Genomic DNA, 18,916 nt, shown 5'->3' on the forward strand with positions numbered 1-18,916 from the left:
TGTCCATCAACTGATGAATAGATAAAGAAATTGTGGTTTATATACACAATGGAATATTATGCGGCAATGAGAATGAAATATGGCCTTTTGTAGCAACGTGGACAGAACTGGAGAGTGTGATGCTAAGTGAAATGAGCCATACAGAGAAAGACAGATACCATATGTCTTCACTCTTACGTGGATCTTGAGAAACTTAACAGAAGACCATGGGGGAGGGGAAGGGGAAAAAAAAGTTAGAGAGGGAGGGAGCCAAACCATAAGAGACTCTTAAAAACTGAGAATAGGGGCGCCTGGGTGGCGCAGTCGGTTAAGCGTCCAACTTCAGCCAGGTCACGATCTCGCGGCCCGTGAGTTCGAGCCCCGCGTCAGGATCTGGGCTGATGGCTCAGAGCCTGGAGCCTGTTTCCGATTCTGTGTCTCCCTCTCTCTCTGCCCCTCCCCCGTTCATGCTCTGTCTCTCTCTGTCCCAAAAATAAATAAACGTTGAAAAAAAAATTAAAAAAAAAAAAAACTGAGAATAAACTGAGGGTTGATGGGGAGTGGGAGGGAGGGGAAAGTGGGGGATGGGCACTAAGGAAGGCACCTGTTGGGATGAGCACTGGGTGTGGTATGGAAACAAATTTGACAGCACGTTTCATATTCAAAATAAATAAATAAATAAACCATATTCAAATTGTAAAAAAAAAAAAACGAATAAAACAAAATACACACTTGTCAATAATTACAGTTTTTATGAAGGGAAATAGAAACCACGTCTACTGTGGTCACTAAACCACTTAGGATAAGAGTGACTTGAAAATGGGACCCAGAATTAAAGACAGTTCTTGTGTGTGATGCCAATCCCTCACTGTAGCGAAAAGGTGGCATTATGCTCCAAAGGGCTGATGTGGTTTGTCTACCGTCAAGTCCTTATAATCTGGGAATAGCTCAATCTCCGGGGGGGGGGGGGGGGATGAAAAAGAGGGCAGGATTTATGCCTTTCAAAGAGTTCAGGTAGTATGATGGTGGACGCAAAAGGTTCATGCATGGCCCTTTCCACGGCGGGGGAGGGTCACTCTCTCCCATCGCCCTCACCCCCTCACCTCACCTCTCTGACACAGATCGAATGACAAGGGAAGTAGAGTGTGTCATTCCAGCTCCAAGAAAGTCCTGGGAGGTCCAACGGGCACAACAGGAACTGGGCTTTACCCCCGAGGAGTGCCATCCCACCTGGCTTCGGCCTCAGCTCCCTGCTTTCCTCTTCCTTGCCCGGCCCCACCTTCATGTGCCTTCCTGAGAAGCACAAAGCCACTCTGCTGCTGTGCACTTGTCCATCTGGTCACCATACCTGCAAGAGGAGAGAAGCCTGGGCTGGGCACAGCTGTGTCAGAGGCATGCTAGGAAGGTTCTCTGGCTGGCCCAGCTCACCCCATGTTCCAGCTTCCAGGTTCCAGCCCTGGGATTCCATGGGTGAGCCAAACAGAAAGCCAGCCTGGGCAAAGGGACCCACTGAGTCCTGTGTCCTCCCAGCTCATCCCGGCTCTGGCATAAATGTTCAGGATGTTGGTAATGGACCATAGAATGGGGTAAGAGCAGTACTTCTCCAAGCCCAAACAGACCTAGATGTCACACGGCCTCCTTTCCCATTCTGCAGCCCTGCTACTCAGGTCCAATCCTCTTTTCTCCCATATTCCTCCGCTCCCCCACCCTGAGGCTTGGGGACCCCCCCATGGCTCGGGAGTATCTCTCTGTTCCTCAGTCAGCACTGCAGTTAATATCCCTGCAGTCTACCACGGGGCTAGGAACTCCCAGAGAGCGACCCCGGGCTTCTGTCTCTGCAGCCCCTCTCTTAATCTAATCCCTGTGCCCAGTCACGCTGAGGCCCAGCTCTGCTGCTCTGGTCCCCAGACAGAGGGCTCTGGGAATAAGGACCATGAATCAACTCCTTGGTCACAGGAGCCCCAATGCTTAGCAGAGGGCCAGGCACAGACTAGGCACTCTATTTGCCTTATTATTATTTACATTTTAGTTACTATGATTGTAATAATAATAAAATAATAATTATTAAGAATCTGGTTTCTGGACACTTAATATGAATTATTAATTCATATTAATATGAATTCATTAATATGAATTATTAATATGAATTAATAATAACAATGTGGAGCACCTGGCTCAGTCATTTTAAATGTCAGACTCTTGATTTCGGCTTAGGTTGTCATCTCACAGTTTCATGAATTCCATCCCTGCATCGGGCTCTGCTCTGACTTCGTGGAGCCAGCTTGGGATTCTCTCTCTCTCCCTCCCTCTCTCTATCTGCCCCTCCCCCACTCCCACTCTCTCGGTCTCTCTCAAAATAAATAAACTTTAAAAAGATAATAATAACATTGTATCACTATTTGCCTGACACTTTTGATTTTTTTTTTTCAACGTTTATTTATTTTTGGGACAGAGAGAGACACAGCATGAACGGGGGAGGGGCAGAGAGAGGGAGACACAGAATCGGAAACAGGCTCCAGGCTCTGAGCCATCAGCCCAGAGCACGACGCGGGGCTCGAACTCACGGACCGTGAGATCGTGACCTGGCTGAAGTCGGACGCTTAACCGACTGCGCCACCCGGGCGCCCCTGCCTGACACTTTTGAAATGTTCAGTATATGTTCAATGAATTCACTCTCAGGACGAACCTCTGAGTAGATACAATGATCATCCCTATTTTACAAATTAGGAAACTGAGGCACAGGATAGTTAGGTAAATGACCTATGACTAAGCAACTAGAAAGTCACATAGTCAAGGTTAAACCCAGGCAGCGTGGATCTAGAGTCTGTGCTCATAAACACAGTCTACACTGCAGGTCTACCAGTGAGACGCGTTAAGCTTCTTCCCTATTCCTCACTTTGCAACCTGTCCAGGTGGGCCTGCGGGCAGCTGGTGTAGGACTCAAAGAAGGGCTGCAGGTCATGGGCACTGGCCCTGGAGGTGGCCAGCTGCTCCTGCAGGAGGCACCCCTTGGTCTCCAGGAACCGTACCTGCGGTCAACCAGGGAGGAGAGGTCATGGCCTGCCTAGCCTCCAGCTCATGAGCAGACCCACTGCCCCAACCCAGGCCTTATGTTCCCAGGCCCCCTCCCCACCACAGGCCCTCACCTTGTCGATTAAGGAAGCAAACTTGTCATTGAACATCTTGATTTGCTGCTTCTCTTGGTCTTCACCCTCCTGATCTAGGGGGTCGATTCCCATGTTCAGGGACTGAAGGAGGCTCTGGTTGATGGTCACCTCCTGGATGCTGAGGGGAAAGCCCCCTGAACCCTCACGGCCCCCAGATCCACCAGGAATGCCTCCAAAACCACCATATCTCCATTGCCCCTTCCTCCAGCCTCACACAGGCTCCCTCCAAAGGCGCCCAAACATCCCCAGCATCCCCACGCTGAGCCCCCAGCCTGGGTGGCACACGAAGCAAGATTTTCTTGCTTCCCCCAAGGCTGTATAGGCTCTGGCTGCCAAAGGCACCCTGTATCATGACACAGGCTATGAAAGCAGGTTAGATAAAGGTGCCCCCTCCAAAAATGATGTAGTCCTAGGAGTGCAGAATTTCGTCATAGACAGTGGGCTGAATCTCTGTCCCCCACTCCACTCCGCTGCTTGGGCCGCAGCTAGAAGTCCTTTGTGGTAAAGCCTCATAAAGATCTGCTACAGCTCTGGTGGAAATGCGGTAAGAATGCTTGAGAAGTGGCACAATTTGTTTGTTGTAGGGAATTTAGCGTAACCAATTATCTGCTGCCTTCTAAGTCTGCACCAGCCACCAGGATTTGGCATTGACTTTGCAGTGTGGACTACTACTCAGTAATGGCATTGCGTTTCCTCAGGACAAGGTTATGTTGTATCCTGATCCAATAAGGGAGTCCGTCTCAGATCCTCTCCAATCACCAGGATTGGATAGCAGGGGGTGGGGGGGGGAAGAAGACACAGAAGGCTCCTCCACTGAGAACTCCCCGGCTGACAAAGGGAATGGAAGTGCACGCAGCACATGGAGAGACACAGAGACCCTAAAGCCACAGCAGGGCCATGAGCCTCAGGACCCGATCTCAGGATAAATTTGGAGCAATTCACACACACACACCACACACACACGCACGCGCACACACACACGCCCTCCATGAGACCTGAAAGGCCAACAGGGCTTTACTAAAGACACATTATGACAGACTAGCTTTATCTCATTTTCAACAGGGGCCACTTGCCCAGTAAGCCAGAGGATACTACAGGTGTAGGGAAACAGGGTCCCAGAAAGACGCCAACTGGGTTGCTCATGAGGCAGGTGGAGAAAGACCTGGAGGAACTATAGCACCGGTAGCACATCCAAGGCCAGCTGACTCCCATTCTCTGACCTGGACAGTGCCCCTTGACACGATGCTCGATCCTCCGCCCTCATTCACTATGCACTCATCCAGTATCTGCCCTGGGCCCAGAACTGCCAGGTGCCGCAAACAATGGCTGTTGCCTGCTCAGTCTGCCAGTTCACGGGCCAGCAAGGAAGGCAGACATGTCAATACAAAGGTACTGAGAAAGGCAGGTGTGTTCAGGGCCTGCTGGCGACACGATGAGGGGGTGAGTACCTCTGCTGGTAGGTGAGGGGCAGACATGGAAATCTCTCCTCAAGAGCAGACGTCAGAGCTGAAGGAAGATGGGGTCTCAGAGAGTATGCCCGCCAAAAGGGAAGCATGTGCAAAGGACCCAAGACTTGGAATAGTTCAGAGTGTTTAAGAAAATGGAAGCATTTTTGCTCACTGGTAAAGGTAATACGGAAAAGGGTGTGGTGTTCTGGGACCGCGTTGGAGAAACAGGCTGAGCCCCTTCAAGAAGGCCTGATAGGTCATATGAAGATGTCAGATTGCATCCTCAGGCAATAGGGAGCACTGTAGGACTTAATGGGGGAATAACATGGTAAGATTTGTGCTTCAAATGCAATGCAGACACCCTCAAAGTCCTCCAACCTCCCAGGTCTTGCTTCCCTTTAATAACCAACCAAATGTCCACCCTCCATTTCAATTCTGCAGGGAGTTCAGTACCTCCCTCTCCCACATACTCCTGTGGAGGAGCCCTGAGCCAGACCTTCCCTGGTCAGTCTACAGTACGTCTTCCTACCTGTTGCTCCCAGTCCCCAAGACCACCGTCCACCCCTAGCCCACCCTGGCTGATATCTGACCCCAACCCTCTTCCTTTGCCAATGATGTACTGTAATGAGAGTACAGTAAGATCCAGGAATGACCCCAGTTCCTTATCTGACATCCCTGTGATAGAAATGTCATGGGCATCCCCTGGGAAATGCTTCCTTGACCGTGGCCTCCATGTGTGATCTCCTGACATGTTGTAGGAGCCACTCTTCCTCCGTCTCTCTCTGCCCCTCCCCAGCTCACATGCTCTCTCTTTTGCTCTCAAAAATAATTTTTTTTTATTTTTTTTTTCAACGTTTATTTATTTTTGGGACAGAGAGAGACAGAGCATGAATGGGGGAGGGGCGGAGAGAGAGGGAGACACAGAATCAGAAACAGGCTCCAGGCTCTGAGCCATCAGCCCGGAGCCTGACGCGGGGCTCGAACTCACGGACCGCGAGATCGTGACCTGGCTGAAGTCGGACGCTTAACCGACTGCGCCACCCAGGCGCCCCTCAAAAATAATTTTTAAAAAAAAACTTAAAAGAAAAAAAAAAGAAGTAAGGATATAAACAACCCATAGTACTTCAATTCTATGGAATACTCTTGGCAATAAAAAGAAGCAAACTATTGATACACACAACAAAGAGGCATCTCAAAGGCATTATGCTGAGGGAAATAAGTCAGTCTCAAAAGGTTACCTACTGTGTGACTTGTTTATATGAGATTCTCTGAGAGACTAAACTATAGTGACAGAACAAGTCAGTAGTTGCCCATGGTTAAATGTGGAGGGAGTGTGTCACTATACAAAAATAACATTCAGGGGTTTTGGGGGGTGATGAAACTATTCTGGACCCTAACTGTGGCGGTGCCTTCACGAATCTATACTGCATAACTGTTAAAATTTATAGAATAGTTCACCCCAAAAAAGTCCATTTTAACATATGATAATTAAAAATACAGACAAAGGAAAAAAGAACATGTTGAACAATATCACGGCAGAGGGGTGGAGGTGGGGGAACATTAAATTATCAGGACACTAAATCTACAAGACAAATGACCAGGTTTCTTCAAGAAATAGATTACAAGGAATAAAAAAGAGGGATATGACCCAATTGCAATGCATGAACGTTTTTTAGATCCTGATTAAACAAGTGCTTTTAATGCAAACATTCACAAGATATTATGGGAAATGTGAACTCAGACTGGATTTTTTTTATTTGAATATAGTTGATAAACTGGACTGAATTTTTTTTATCATATTAAAGAATTAACGTTTATCCTGTTAAGAGTGATAATTTTAATATGGTTGTATTATTTTAAAAGTCCTTATCTTTTAGAGAAACTTAAGGACTATGTATGAATAAAATAGTATGATGTCTGGGATTTGTTTCAACATAATCTGGAGGGGTAAAAGGAGTGGGGAGAATAGAAATGAAACAGAATAATGAGTTGATTGTTGAGTTGATCGTTGATGGGTACAGAAAGAAGCATTCATTTACTCTTCTGTCTATTTTTATATTTATTTGAAATTTTCTATAATAAAAAAGTTTTTAAAAAGCTGCTTCCCTTAAAATTAAATATAACACCTTTCTCCTCTATTCCAGCTCAGGATGAGTCAGTGGCAGGAGCTGCCAAACTGCCAACTGCAAAGTTGGAGGATACATAGTGAGAAGCTCCATGCCCACTCTTTTCCTTGGGCTAGTCGGGCCACTCTTGGAAGTTTGGGTTGGGTTCCAGACATCCAGGGGATGTGATGTCTATGACAGAGCACCCAGAATGGTAAGGGCACCCAAAGCAGAGTTGGAAATGGAATGATTCCACAAGGAGAAGGAATCCAATAAAGGGGAAAAACATCCTCGAACATTTGTAGACTGTTGTGCACAAGAGGACTTAGAATTTTCCCCATAGCCACAGAGGGGAAAAAACTTGGACCAATGAGTAGAATTTACAAGGTAAAACTCAGTTTAGTGTCCATTATGAAAGAGAGGAGTTACTTTCCACAGGAAGCTGCTGACTATAGAATGGTGTTTTAGAGAAGACTTCAGTATCCAAATGGGGATTCCTTTTCAGGGCCTCTGAAGTCATTTCTAGCCTTGAAAGTCTGACTCCTCAGAAATTAATTAACAGTGGTAACCCTCAAAATAATAGTGGTAATATCTCCCATATATTGAGTACCTATCTTGTTCTAGGAGCTGACCTCTGTCATGCATTGTACAATTTAATCAATACATCAGTCAACAAGAACAAATTTTCTGTCTGATATTACATAAGATACAAACAATATACGGCATAGTCCCTCTCTTTAAAGAGTTTATAATCTAGGGGCGCCTGGGTGGCTGAGGTGGTTAAGTGTCCAACTTCGGCTCAGGTCATGATCTCACAGTTTGTGGGTTCAAGCCCCACGTTGGGCTCTGTGCTGACAGCTCAGAGCCTGAAACCTGCTTCAGAATCTATGTCTCCCTCTCTCTCTGCCCCTCCCCTGCTCATGCTCGTCTCTCTCTGTCTCAAAAATAAATAAAACATTTTTTAAAACTTTAAAAAAAAGTAAAGAGCCTATAATCTAGTTGCTAATCAAAATTTGTATACAAGTAGTATAATATCTGTATGAATATTTTCACTTTATAAAATACTTTCATGTATATTATTTCATGTATTTTTTGAAACATCCCTGAGAGGTAGATATTGTTTTTATTATCACATTAGCGAATACTAACAGCTAATATTTTAAATTACTCTCTTCCTCTGTGAGTGTCCAGTTTCCAATTTGCTCATCATGAGCCTAGCTCTGATCAAGAGAAGAAGACTATCCTCTCAATTTTCTTTATTTTCACTTCTCTCTCATCCCAATAAGGGAGTTAAATTAAACATAATAATCCAAAAAATAATAACAGTAATAATAGTAATAATCCATGTTTTTAAAAAGGAAGCAAGTATGCTAATCATCCAATGACAAATACTGCCCAGCAGCTGAGACAAAAAAGCAAACATGCTAAATTAGGTAAGTTTTATTATCTATAAGGACTCTGACACTTGTTTGTTGTTCCCGGTTTTAAAAGAAACAAAACAAAACAGACAAAGCCTGGGTCTATTTTAAAGTTGAACTTTGAAACAAATATTAATATTAACATTACTTGATCTTAAGTGGAAAATCTGTGAGCACATGTAAATAGTCAGAACTAAAGGTGGGACTGAGAAATCAGGTTTGGAGGGATTGAGTCCCCCAGGTATCTGGACCAGATCTCAGAACCAAGGACAGAGCAGGGCTGTGAATAGTCAGCTTCTGCCTTCAAAGACCAAAGACATTCCACCCCACAAATCTATCATGAAACAAACAAAACCACACATGTGACATTAGTACACCATGCAAGTCACAAGCATGGACTCTAGGGTCCAACTACTCGTGTTCAAACCCTGGCTGTACCACCTGCTAACTGCATCCTTCGGCATAGTGTGATCTTTATGTCCCTGTGCTCCTTTTTCTCATCTATAAAGTGAGGATAATCATACTTACCTCATAAGATCATTGTGAAGATTAAATTATTTATGTGTGAAATTCTCCGAACAATGTCTGAGGAGGTGAAAATTACTTAATAAAACCTTTTTTCATTTATTGATTTTCCAGAGCCTTGAGATCTCAAGATGTGGGAGGGAAAGGGAGACAGAGAGCTACAGAGTCTTACTGGGAAGAGGGGCAACTGTCATTGAATCATAAGGAATGAGGACACAAGGGCAATGTTTGACCACATTCTCCTACCACTGTAGCCTAAAGCCCCCAAGGGAGGAGATAAAGGAAGGCTGCCCCTGGAGGTGATCCAGGCTGGGCACTGCAGTTAGTCAGTTGGCTGTCACTGAACCATTTGGAATTCTTGGCAAGGATTACTGATGCCAGTATGAGAAGTGTGCCAGCCCCAAGGCGTGTCCTGCCCTGGGATAGATCCAAAAAGAGTGAAGCACAGCATGGTAACTGAGCAAAGTCTGACCCAGTTGGCTTAACTCCAAAGACACCCTCAGCACCCTCCTCCTCTCTTCTTCTCTCACTCCATACATAGCTGCTAATGTAACGTCCTGCAGGCCACATTTTGAGTATGTTGCTCTCTGATTCAGCAAACATCATGGGTCCCTATTATTCTGAAAAACTCATAGAGTCAAATACACCATCACATATTATAATTTAATGAAGAAAAGGGAACAGAGACCTGAGAGGAGACAAGGAAGAGTTTCTATATAAGAGAACAATGGGCAGGTGATACGCTCAGGGACAAACTCCTAACCTGACAGTGTCTACCTGGGTCCCCTCTTGGCTTTGAGCCTCCAAGTGGATGAGAGTATTTTAGGAGAGAGGAGCGATTATAGAGAGGTGTGGCTAAAGGCAGGGGAAATCCTACAGTTGCACATCAAGGTCCAGTCTCAGTATTTGATGCAGGAGCTCTGGTCACTGTTGGTGGCAGTCTGCGCGATCCTAGCCGAGGAAGAGGATGAACTGCTCAGTCTGGGACTCTGATCCATGGAGATGCTCGTGCTTCTGGACCGGATGCCTTTCCCACATTGGTGGACTCACTGTCCCTTTGGATGCCCTGGCCACCTCTGTTGCCCAAATGCCATTGCTGCTGCTGCTGCTGCTGCTAGTGCTCCCAGCACTAATGTTCTTGCTGCTGGATGTTTGGCTGACCACAACTGCAAAAAAAAAAAAAAAAAAGGGGGCGCCTGGGTGGCGCAGTCGGTTAAGCGCCCGACTTCAGCCAGGTCACGATCTCGCGGTCCGTGAGTTCGAGCCCCGCGTCAGGCTCTGGGCTGATGGCTCAGAGCCTGGAGCCTGTTTCCGATTCTGTGTCTCCCTCTCTCTCTGCCCCTCCCCCGTTCATGCTCTGTCTCTCTCTGTCCCAAAAATAAATAAACGTTGAAAAAAAAAATTAAAAAAAAGGGGGGGGGCTGCTCAATGTCATCTGTCTGTCTAAATGCCCACTGTATGCATTCCTATCTTTGGAATGAGTGTCAGAGAAAATTCAAAAAAAGGTGACCACCCTCCCATGGTAGGGAGTTCTTTGTCTGAGGGGGAATCCAGGACACACACTGGATAGGACATTAGATAAGTCCTACCCAAATACGACTCTCCCTTTGCCCCTCCCTTTCTTTTACTCTTGGAATCAAACCGTGGAAAAGACAATTTGCAGGTAGGCAAGCTGAAGCAAAGCCACAAGAAATCATCTCAAACAATAGAAATGGAGTGTGTAAGATACTCACAGATGCACACTGGGCTCTGACACTCCCCAGACATCTTGTTTAGGAAAACAAAATAAATATGATGGGAACCTCATGGTGGTTCCTCTCAGCATCTCTGTTCAGAATTATCCCCTGGGATGCCAAAGTACAATAACCTGAGTTGCAGCATCAGGGATTGAAATTAGACATGAGAAGGGCTTCCCTGGGATTCTAGGATGGGGATGCAGAGAACAGAGATATAATGTGTCTCTGGATACTTGGCTCTGTCATCACCTTGGCCTTGATTCCCTCACTGACAAACCTGGGATAATATACTGCTTCATCAGTTTGTTGAAGAGAACAAATTAAGCCATGAAGAATGTCTAGTACAGTGCTTGGCCTATACCAAAAGTGACACAGCTTTTATCTGTGCCAGAGATATAGAGTCAAAGAAGAGAGACTGATGCAGAGAGGAGTGGAAACCAGTTTGTAGAACTGGAGGAGCAGGCTACCAGGACCACCTAGTACCCATCTTGTATTGTCCACCATCCCAGGATTGACTGACACTGACCTTTGGGAAGAACCATATGCCTGTTGGAAATCACTAAGTATTCAGCTGTAACAAATATATAAAGTTGGTGTTGTCCCCGAGCCCAAAGGGGAGTGCTAGGCAGTATAATTCAGTTAAGCGAGCATTTGTTAAGACCCTCCTTTGTTCCCTACCACTGTGTCTAGCCAAGGACCATACAATCCTTTGAAACTTGATTCTCAAGTTGCCCTCCTTGCCTTGGCCAGAGTCCCCACACACCTGCACTCCTCGCCAGCCAGCATCTTCTGGTAGGTGGCAATCTCCACATCCAATGCCAATTTGACGTTCATCAGCTCCTGGTAGTCACACAGGAGATAAGGCTGGTATTCTGAAATGGGAGGAGAAAAAAGAGAAGGGCTGAATCTTTAAACCCACCTGGGCACATAGCAGGTGACCACAGGTCTCCCTCCAACTGTCTTAATGAAAACTTCTAAGCTGTGTGCTGTGTTGTTAACCATGCTAACTTCTTCTGCCCGTATCATTCATATCCATGTAGCTACACTATGCTAGGAAATTCCAGTGGTTATTTGAATCCTTACTCAGAGATATTGGTCACCTGCTTCCCAATCTCTTAAATCTCATACCCCATGGTATGAGACCCCAGAAACTCAATGCCACATATTTCATGGAGTCTGGGGCCACACCCAATGAAATGAGGGAAGACCATTCTATCTTGAAGATGATGGCTGGGAGTAAAGGTAACATACATGAAGCCATAGCTCTGTATGGTGTATCCTGGGAAGTCCCCTGTAGGTTCCAATGAGGACCTGAGAGGCTTTCCAGCCTGCTAGGTTCAGATACCCCACCAGCATCAGAGTTACAATCCTAGGCTTTGGGGAGCCACACCTGCCTGCTTCTTGGTGCCCTCAATCTTTGCCCACAGCCTCTGGACCATCCTTTTGAGCTCTGCAATCTCATTCTTGGTGCTCCTCAAGTCAACGCCATACCAGCTGGCTATAGTCTGCAGCCTCCCAAGCTAGAAGGTGTGGAGCAGATAGGGAGGGATTATCTCTAACCCTCAAATACATGTGTGTTAAAAGGAGAATAGGGGGAGCCTAGGTGGCTCTGTCAGTTGAGTGTCTGACTTAATTTCATTTCAGGTCATGATTCCTGGGTCGTGGGATTGAGCTCTCCATTGGGCTCCATGCTAAGAATGGAGTCTGCTTAAGATTCTCTCTCTCTCTCTCTCTCCCTCTCCCTCTCTCTCTCTCCCTCTGCCCCTCTGCCCCCACCTAAAATGAAAAAATAAAATAAAATGAGAATAGAAGCGCAGTTAATCCAGAAAGTCCTAACATTACATGGAGGTCCAGCAGGCATTTAGAATGAAAAGTATTGCTTAACTAAAAATCACAGTTGCCCCTAAAGATATCAGGTAGTAGAATGAAATGTACTGCAAATTATGGAGATTTGCAAAAGTTATTTCAGTGGGTTTCCCATTGAACAAAATGTGCATTATCTGGGATGAGGCCAGGAGGGGCTGGAGGTGAAGGAGCAGGAGCCCTGGGTGAGTCTAGACTGATGCAGTCACCCTTATTTACCTTGACCCAGTACAGCCTCTTAGCCTCAGCCTTGCTCCCCTGGGTGATCTCCTCATACTGGGCCTTGACCTCGCTGATGATGCTGTCCAGGTCCAGATGCCAGTTGTTGTCCATGGACAGAATAACAGACATATCACTGGATTCTGACAGCACCTGGTTGTACTCCTACGTGCCCACAGGAGCACACCATTGCACAGTGTTGCCTTCTCTCTGGGATGCCCTAAACCTTCCATGCACTGGCTCCGGAATGTTGTGAGATCTAGAAAACTAAACCTTACTGGGGGGAAAGGAAGGGGACAAGACAGAGACCCAGAAACCAGGCAGCAAGAAACTTCCCAGCAGGCAGTGAGGGATTTCCCTTAACTCTCCCGAGGATTTCCATTGGGAGGCTATGGACATGGAGATTCTAAAGATATGGGCTGCAGATTCTGAAAGCTTGGAGCCAGGGGAAGGAGAACATAAGCAATATTACCAAGGAGGTATAAAATTGAAAAAATGAAAAAGAAATAGGGATAAAGATGGGAAAGACTTTGCAAGTGTTTGCTGCCAAATAGATTTCACAAAGGAAGCTGAATGCCCAGAATCAAGCAAGACCTGACACCACATGTTGTGGCTTCCACTCTACAGGATAGTATAGCGGTGCTTACCGCTTCAAAGAGGGCTTTCAAGAAGTTGACGTCACTGGTCAGACTCTCCATTTTTATTTCCAAGTCCATTTTGGTCGTGCAGGAAGTATCCACATCCCGAAAGTAAAAAAACAGAGAACCAGCCTTCTTAGCTTTAGTATTGCTCTCATTCATTACCATTGCATTTAAGAATATTGATACTGGGGCACCTGGTTGGCTCAGTCGGTTAAGCATCTGACTTCGACTCAGGTCATGATCTCACGGTTCGTGGGTTCCAGCCCTGCTTCAGGCTTTGTGTTGACAGCTCAGAGCCTGGAGCCTTCTTTGGATTCTGTGTCTCCCTCTCTCTTTGCCCCTCCCCTACTTGTGCTCGCTTGCTCTCTCTCTCGCTCTCGCTCTCTCTCTCAAAAATAAATAAACATTTTTTAAAAAGATACCATGCTTATGTAGTTGTGGGAGCAAAAATCACTTAAACCAGACATTACACTTGCAGTAGAGAGTTTTGACAATTAAGCTCAGTGTTAGAAAAGATCTTTATTATCGATTTTTGTAATTTTTTTTCAACATTTATTTATTTTTGGGACAGAGAGAGACAGAGCATGAACGGGGGAGGGGCAGAGAGAGAGGGAGACACAGAATCGGAAACAGGCTCCAGGCTCTGAGCCATCAGCCCAGAGCCCGACGCGGGGCTCGAACTCACGGACCGTGAGATCGTGACCTGGCTGAAGTCGGACGCTTAACCGACTGCGCCACCCAGGCGCCCCTCGATTTTTGTAATTTTTAATAGTTGGCAATAAACTGTAATATGTAAGGACTGGCTTAAAGCCATTTTGCAACTGATAAACCAAACACACTTGAGAGATATCTTAGCTACAGAAAGAAAACCCTCAGGATGTAGGTTCAGACTCAAGGCTGGCACTGTCCTGGGTTCTGGTCATCAACACTTGGAATCCTGCTGGGGACAAAGTATTCTCCAGTCTCACATCCCTGGGAAGGCACCACCATTCCCCCTTCCCTCATGCCATCTCCTCCCTGTGCTGTCTTGTTCTTCCCCACTGGCCTGCTCATCTTCTTCAGAACCGTGAACTCATTCTCAGCCTCTGAGCACTTGTTAAACTCATCCATGTACCTATGAGAAAGGAAGGAGGTCATGCTTAAGGGTGGCTGAGCCAAGGGTATGTGCACATGTGCCCAGGGAAAGGTGTTTTTTCCAGGAGCTAGTGTATAACCTGGGGCAGGGCTGCAGGTGGCTATTCTCTGGATAAAACCAGGCTGAAGCCAGTTGAGTGGCATGCTTTATTATGATGGTAGGGCCTTTAAGAGCACATTGGCACCCCGTTTCTGACACTACAGGGTATTGGAAATAAGGGGGGTGGGGAAGAGGGGAAAGTGGGTAATGGGCATTGAGGAGGGCACCTTTTAGGATGAGCACTGGGTGCTGTATGGAAACCAATTTGACAATAAATTATATTTAACACACACACAAAAAGGAGATAAAACATGTGGTGGAACTGGTACATAACCCTTGGTGTCCTTGGACACCACATTCATAGAGGTCTCTGGATTCTCCACTGCAGGAAGTCAGTCTCATCCTCATGAACAAAGACCCATGGTCACTCCCAAGGCCACCTTCCATCTGCCCCTGAAGCTCCCAGCTGTTCTGTTCTCCATCTGTGTCCTACCTTCCCTTGAATCTCCCTCATCACCCAGGACAAACACATTTTCTAACTGGTCCTCACTCTTGTTGGTACGTTGAAATCACCTGGGGCTCTATAAAAGCTTCCAATGCCCAGAAAACCAATGAGTCATGAGTGCAACCTGGACATTCCGAAGTTATAAAGCTCCCAAAGTGATTCTGGTAAACAACAAAGGATGAGATCCACTGTTGTTAATGCTAGAGTGCCTGACACTTTCCTGTGTCTAAAGGAGCTCCCTAGATGCCCATGCTGTGACATACACCTCATTCTCCTTGCCACCAACACAAATATCAAAAAAGAGCAGATCCTCCTGTCATCAGACCCCCAACCTGATACCCCATCCTTTGGCCTACAGACACAGGTCCTTGAGGACATGCACCAACAATTTCCTGGCTGGAAAGCCTCCACACCTCCTGACCTGCACCACAATCACCTAGACTTCACTCACTTCTTCTCATATTCCTCCACAAGAGTCTGCATCGTGCTCTGCATTGTGCTCCATCCAGCTGATGCCGTTCACTCAGCAGCCTGTCCAGGTGGGCTCACAGGCAGCTGGTGTAGGACTCAAAGAAGGGCCTCAGGTCATTGGTGCTGGCCTTGGAGGTGGCCGACTGCTCCTGCAGGAGGCACCACTTAGTCTCCAGTACCCTGTTCTGCTGCTCCAGGAACCACACCTGTGGTCAACAAGGGAGGAGATCACATGGCCTGCCCAGCCTCCAGCTCATGAGCAGACCCACTGCCCCAACCCAGACTTCGTGTTCTCAGACCTCTTCCCCACCATGAGCCCTCACCTTGTCGGCGAATGAAGCAAACTTGTCATTGAACATCTTGATTTGCTCCTTCTCTTGGTCTTCACCCTCCTGATCTAGAGGGTCGATTCCCATGTTCAGGGGCTGAAGGAGGCTCTGGTTGATGATCACCTCCTGGATGCTGAAGGGAAAGCCCCCTGAATCCCCAAGGCCCCCTGATCCACCAGGAATACCTCCAAAACCACATCTGTCTCCATTGCCCCTTCCTCCAGCCCCACACAGGCTTCCTCTAAAGACACCTGAGTAACCCCATCAGAGCCCCCAGCCTGGACAGCACATCTGGCCACACTGAGAGAGACCTTCCTTCTCCTCCCAAGGCTGTTACATGCTCTGGCTGCCAAAGGCACCCCCTATCATGGCACAGGCTGTGGAGGCACTGCCTCCCCCAGAGTGCGAGGCTGAGTGGGACCTGGTGGGGCTGATACAGCCCTGGCTGGATGCCACGACAGCAGAGCGACCCCTTGAGCCCTTGGTGGCCTGGGACAGCCTGCTGGACTGCTGGCTCATTACTTTCTCTGGGCACAGGTAGATGTCCTGGTTCAGATGTCTCTGAGGAAAGGGCACCTTCTGACACAGGGAGATAGGTGGCCCCTTTTATAGGTCCCAGTGAACTGGTTCATTAATTAGATGATTTCCAAGGTTTCATTCTCTGGCTACAACTAATCCCCACACCAATTTCGTTCACTGTAATCCCAGAGTCTCTATTTCAAGTCTTTCCTGTAATTAGCCTTTTACAGACTTTGCGCACTACTGAAACAGGGCCCTCCCTTGATGAATGAGCTTGGCTCCTGCCAGGCATGGCTCAGTCCCAGGGCCCCAGGCACCAGCTTCTCAGGAGGCAGCAGGTTCAACTGGGTGACTCTGTGGCTTTTTCATTCCCCCAAAACTCTGGGCGTCCACTGGTGTCACTGTGCTGTCTGCCTCCCAGAACGAACTCTACACAGGAGTCTGGGAAGAGTTTGGGAAGACAGAGTGGAAAGTGGGCTCCCTCCTAACTGTAGCACCTACAAATCTCACAGTGTGTCCCCATGGAATTCACCAGAGAGCCTCTGCTGGTGCATCCCTGGCTCTACAAGCAGCACCTCTGCTACCCCAGTCACAGGGGTGAGAATGTTCCAGACTGACCCAGAGGCCTGAGTAAGTGGACTCAATACCAAAGACATTCATCTGAGCATTAACAGTGTTCACTATTGGGGTGACCAAGAGATCTCTACTGTCTCTTCTGTCTCCCTGTGGCTCCCTGCATGGTTTTATTGCTCCTGTTCAACTCATTGCCATGGGAGCCTCCACATCCCCTTTTTCACTCCCATGCCAGGTTTCTTCCCTTTTCAAACATGCCTCCTCGGTTCCCTTTCCAGAAAGCCTCCCCCTTTCAGGCTCCTGTGGGTTCTGCTACCTGCATTCCCTTTCTTCCTCTTTCCTGCATGAAGGCTGCAGCCCTGCCCCCTCAACAATAGACACCATGGGCAAGGGCGGAGGGGTCTTATCTGTCTGGTGCAACAGTGCCCCCATCACCCAGCACTGCACCTGGGCCCAAGTTTTGTAGAATGAATGGCTGCCCAGCTTTTCCTGCTTCTGGTACTGCCCCTCTACATGAGTCCCTGTGTGTGGCCCACCTCCATTGTCACACTGGACAAGAAAGCCTTTTCCCTTAGGACATTCCTCCCACCCAGATTGTCTCTTACTCCAAGCTCAGGACTGAGCCTGGCACATGTAAGTTCAGGATACGGTTTTAAGACAAAAACTGGTAAATTAGCTGCCTTTTGTGTGGATGGCTTCTCTCTCTGCTAAATATGCCAGCTGTGTATCAAACCCATTTTAAGTGCACGGGAAATGCAACCAGATAGCCCATGGGTGGGAGAAGGGACCCGACTCATCAGAAGGCCTTGAACCTCCCTTGAACTCTCACATTCTCTTATCTTCATAAGCCCCCTTAATCTCACCTTGGATGCTTGTTGTGGCAACCTGACCACCTTGGGAGCCTGGGAGAGAGGCTGCATTATCCTCAAAATTTAAAAAAAAAAAAAAAGTGATTTCATTAAGAACTCCACACTTGGGGTAATAGCAAAAGCCACCCTAGCTACAAGGAGAGATCAGAATCTGGTGGTTTCTGGTGAACCTGGGCCAAGGAAAAGGACCCACTACAGTGGGAGGGATGCCAGAAGACCTTCCCAACAGAGAGGTTAGGAGAGCTGGAGCACTCAGGGCTGCTGTGGTATCTCCCCTGGAAGGAAAGGAAGTCATGATTGGGTGTCAGACATGGATCCATTGCCATCTGACCCTGTGTGAGAGACCTGAGCACCTTCTAGTCACACGAGGTGGAAAGAAGGAAGGGAAAAAGTCAGGCAGGGTCAGGGGCACTAGAGTTTACAGAGTTCTTTCTGCTTCCAGTAAGAGCTTACACTGGGCTTGGAATACACATTTCCTCACACCCCAGCATCTGCATGGACCTAACACCATGCCTTGCCTCTATAGACAGCACCATGGGAATAGCTCACCAGATGGCAAGTCAGCTCTCAAAGATTTGTGGGAAACGTACTCATTGCAAGGCACACAAGACAACACAAGAGCTAAAGTTTAGGCAAAAACAGGTCTATTCAAACATTTATTGAGCATCTTTTAGGTCATAGAGCAAGGAATTCAGAGGAAAAAGGAGATGTGTTCTATATATGTAGGAAGCAAACAGACTGACACTCTCACCCAGAACACGAGACAAGCACAGATGAAGCCAGTAATAGCCATGTGTCTATTGCAGTTATTGGAGGGGATGGAAATGGGATCTGTGGAGGGAAGTTAGCCATGGAAGGTTTCCCAGAGGAGACATCATGAGCCAATTTGATAAAGAAGATGCACAGCATCCCATGTTGGGATGAAAAGACTTGCAGGAACCAGCCTGTGCAGCAAACATTACAGTTTTATTTGAAGCAGGATCATCAGAAGCTACTTAAGGCAACAGAGGGTAGTATGTTATATACACAGATGCAGAGGCGTGTACCAGCATGACCCATTGCGTGGGAAGAAATTATGCCGGTCATGGCAACCTGGAAAACTATGGTGGGTCATGGAATTGGACATGGTTCACTTCTCCCCCAAAGACCCACCCAGAACCTCTACTCTAGTCTTTCCTTGCTCCCATCCACCCCTACATCGCTGCCAACATGATCTTATACAAATACCACTTTCAACCTGTCACTCTTCCACCCAGAAAATGACTAGGCCTCCTGTTCTAGAAGAATGAGCTTCTCCCTTGACCTCTAATGCCCTTCCTCCTCTGCCTCTTATTCTTTCCTCCTTCCCCAGTGCCTCCCTTTAATATTAAGGCCT

The 18,916-nt window shown here is 47.2% G+C and overlaps 1 protein-coding gene across 1 annotated transcript; it reads right to left on the reverse strand.

Moving 5' to 3' along the window:
• Nucleotides 1-2,864: 2,864 nt before the first annotated feature.
• Nucleotides 2,865-17,214, reverse strand: LOC123591830 (keratin, type II cytoskeletal 2 oral-like). Its single transcript, XM_045466481.1, is given in 12 exon segments — nucleotides 2,865-3,008; nucleotides 3,126-3,264; nucleotides 11,142-11,250; nucleotides 11,769-11,898; nucleotides 12,461-12,625; nucleotides 13,108-13,204; nucleotides 14,156-14,215; nucleotides 15,232-15,272; nucleotides 15,275-15,457; nucleotides 15,575-15,729; nucleotides 16,018-16,141; nucleotides 17,209-17,214. Coding segments are annotated over 12 exon segments (1,353 nt in total).
• Nucleotides 17,215-18,916: the final 1,702 nt, after the last annotated feature.

Source organism: Leopardus geoffroyi, chromosome B4 (assembly GCF_018350155.1).
Source record: "Leopardus geoffroyi isolate Oge1 chromosome B4, O.geoffroyi_Oge1_pat1.0, whole genome shotgun sequence".
Taxonomy (NCBI): Eukaryota; Metazoa; Chordata; class Mammalia; order Carnivora; family Felidae; genus Leopardus; species Leopardus geoffroyi.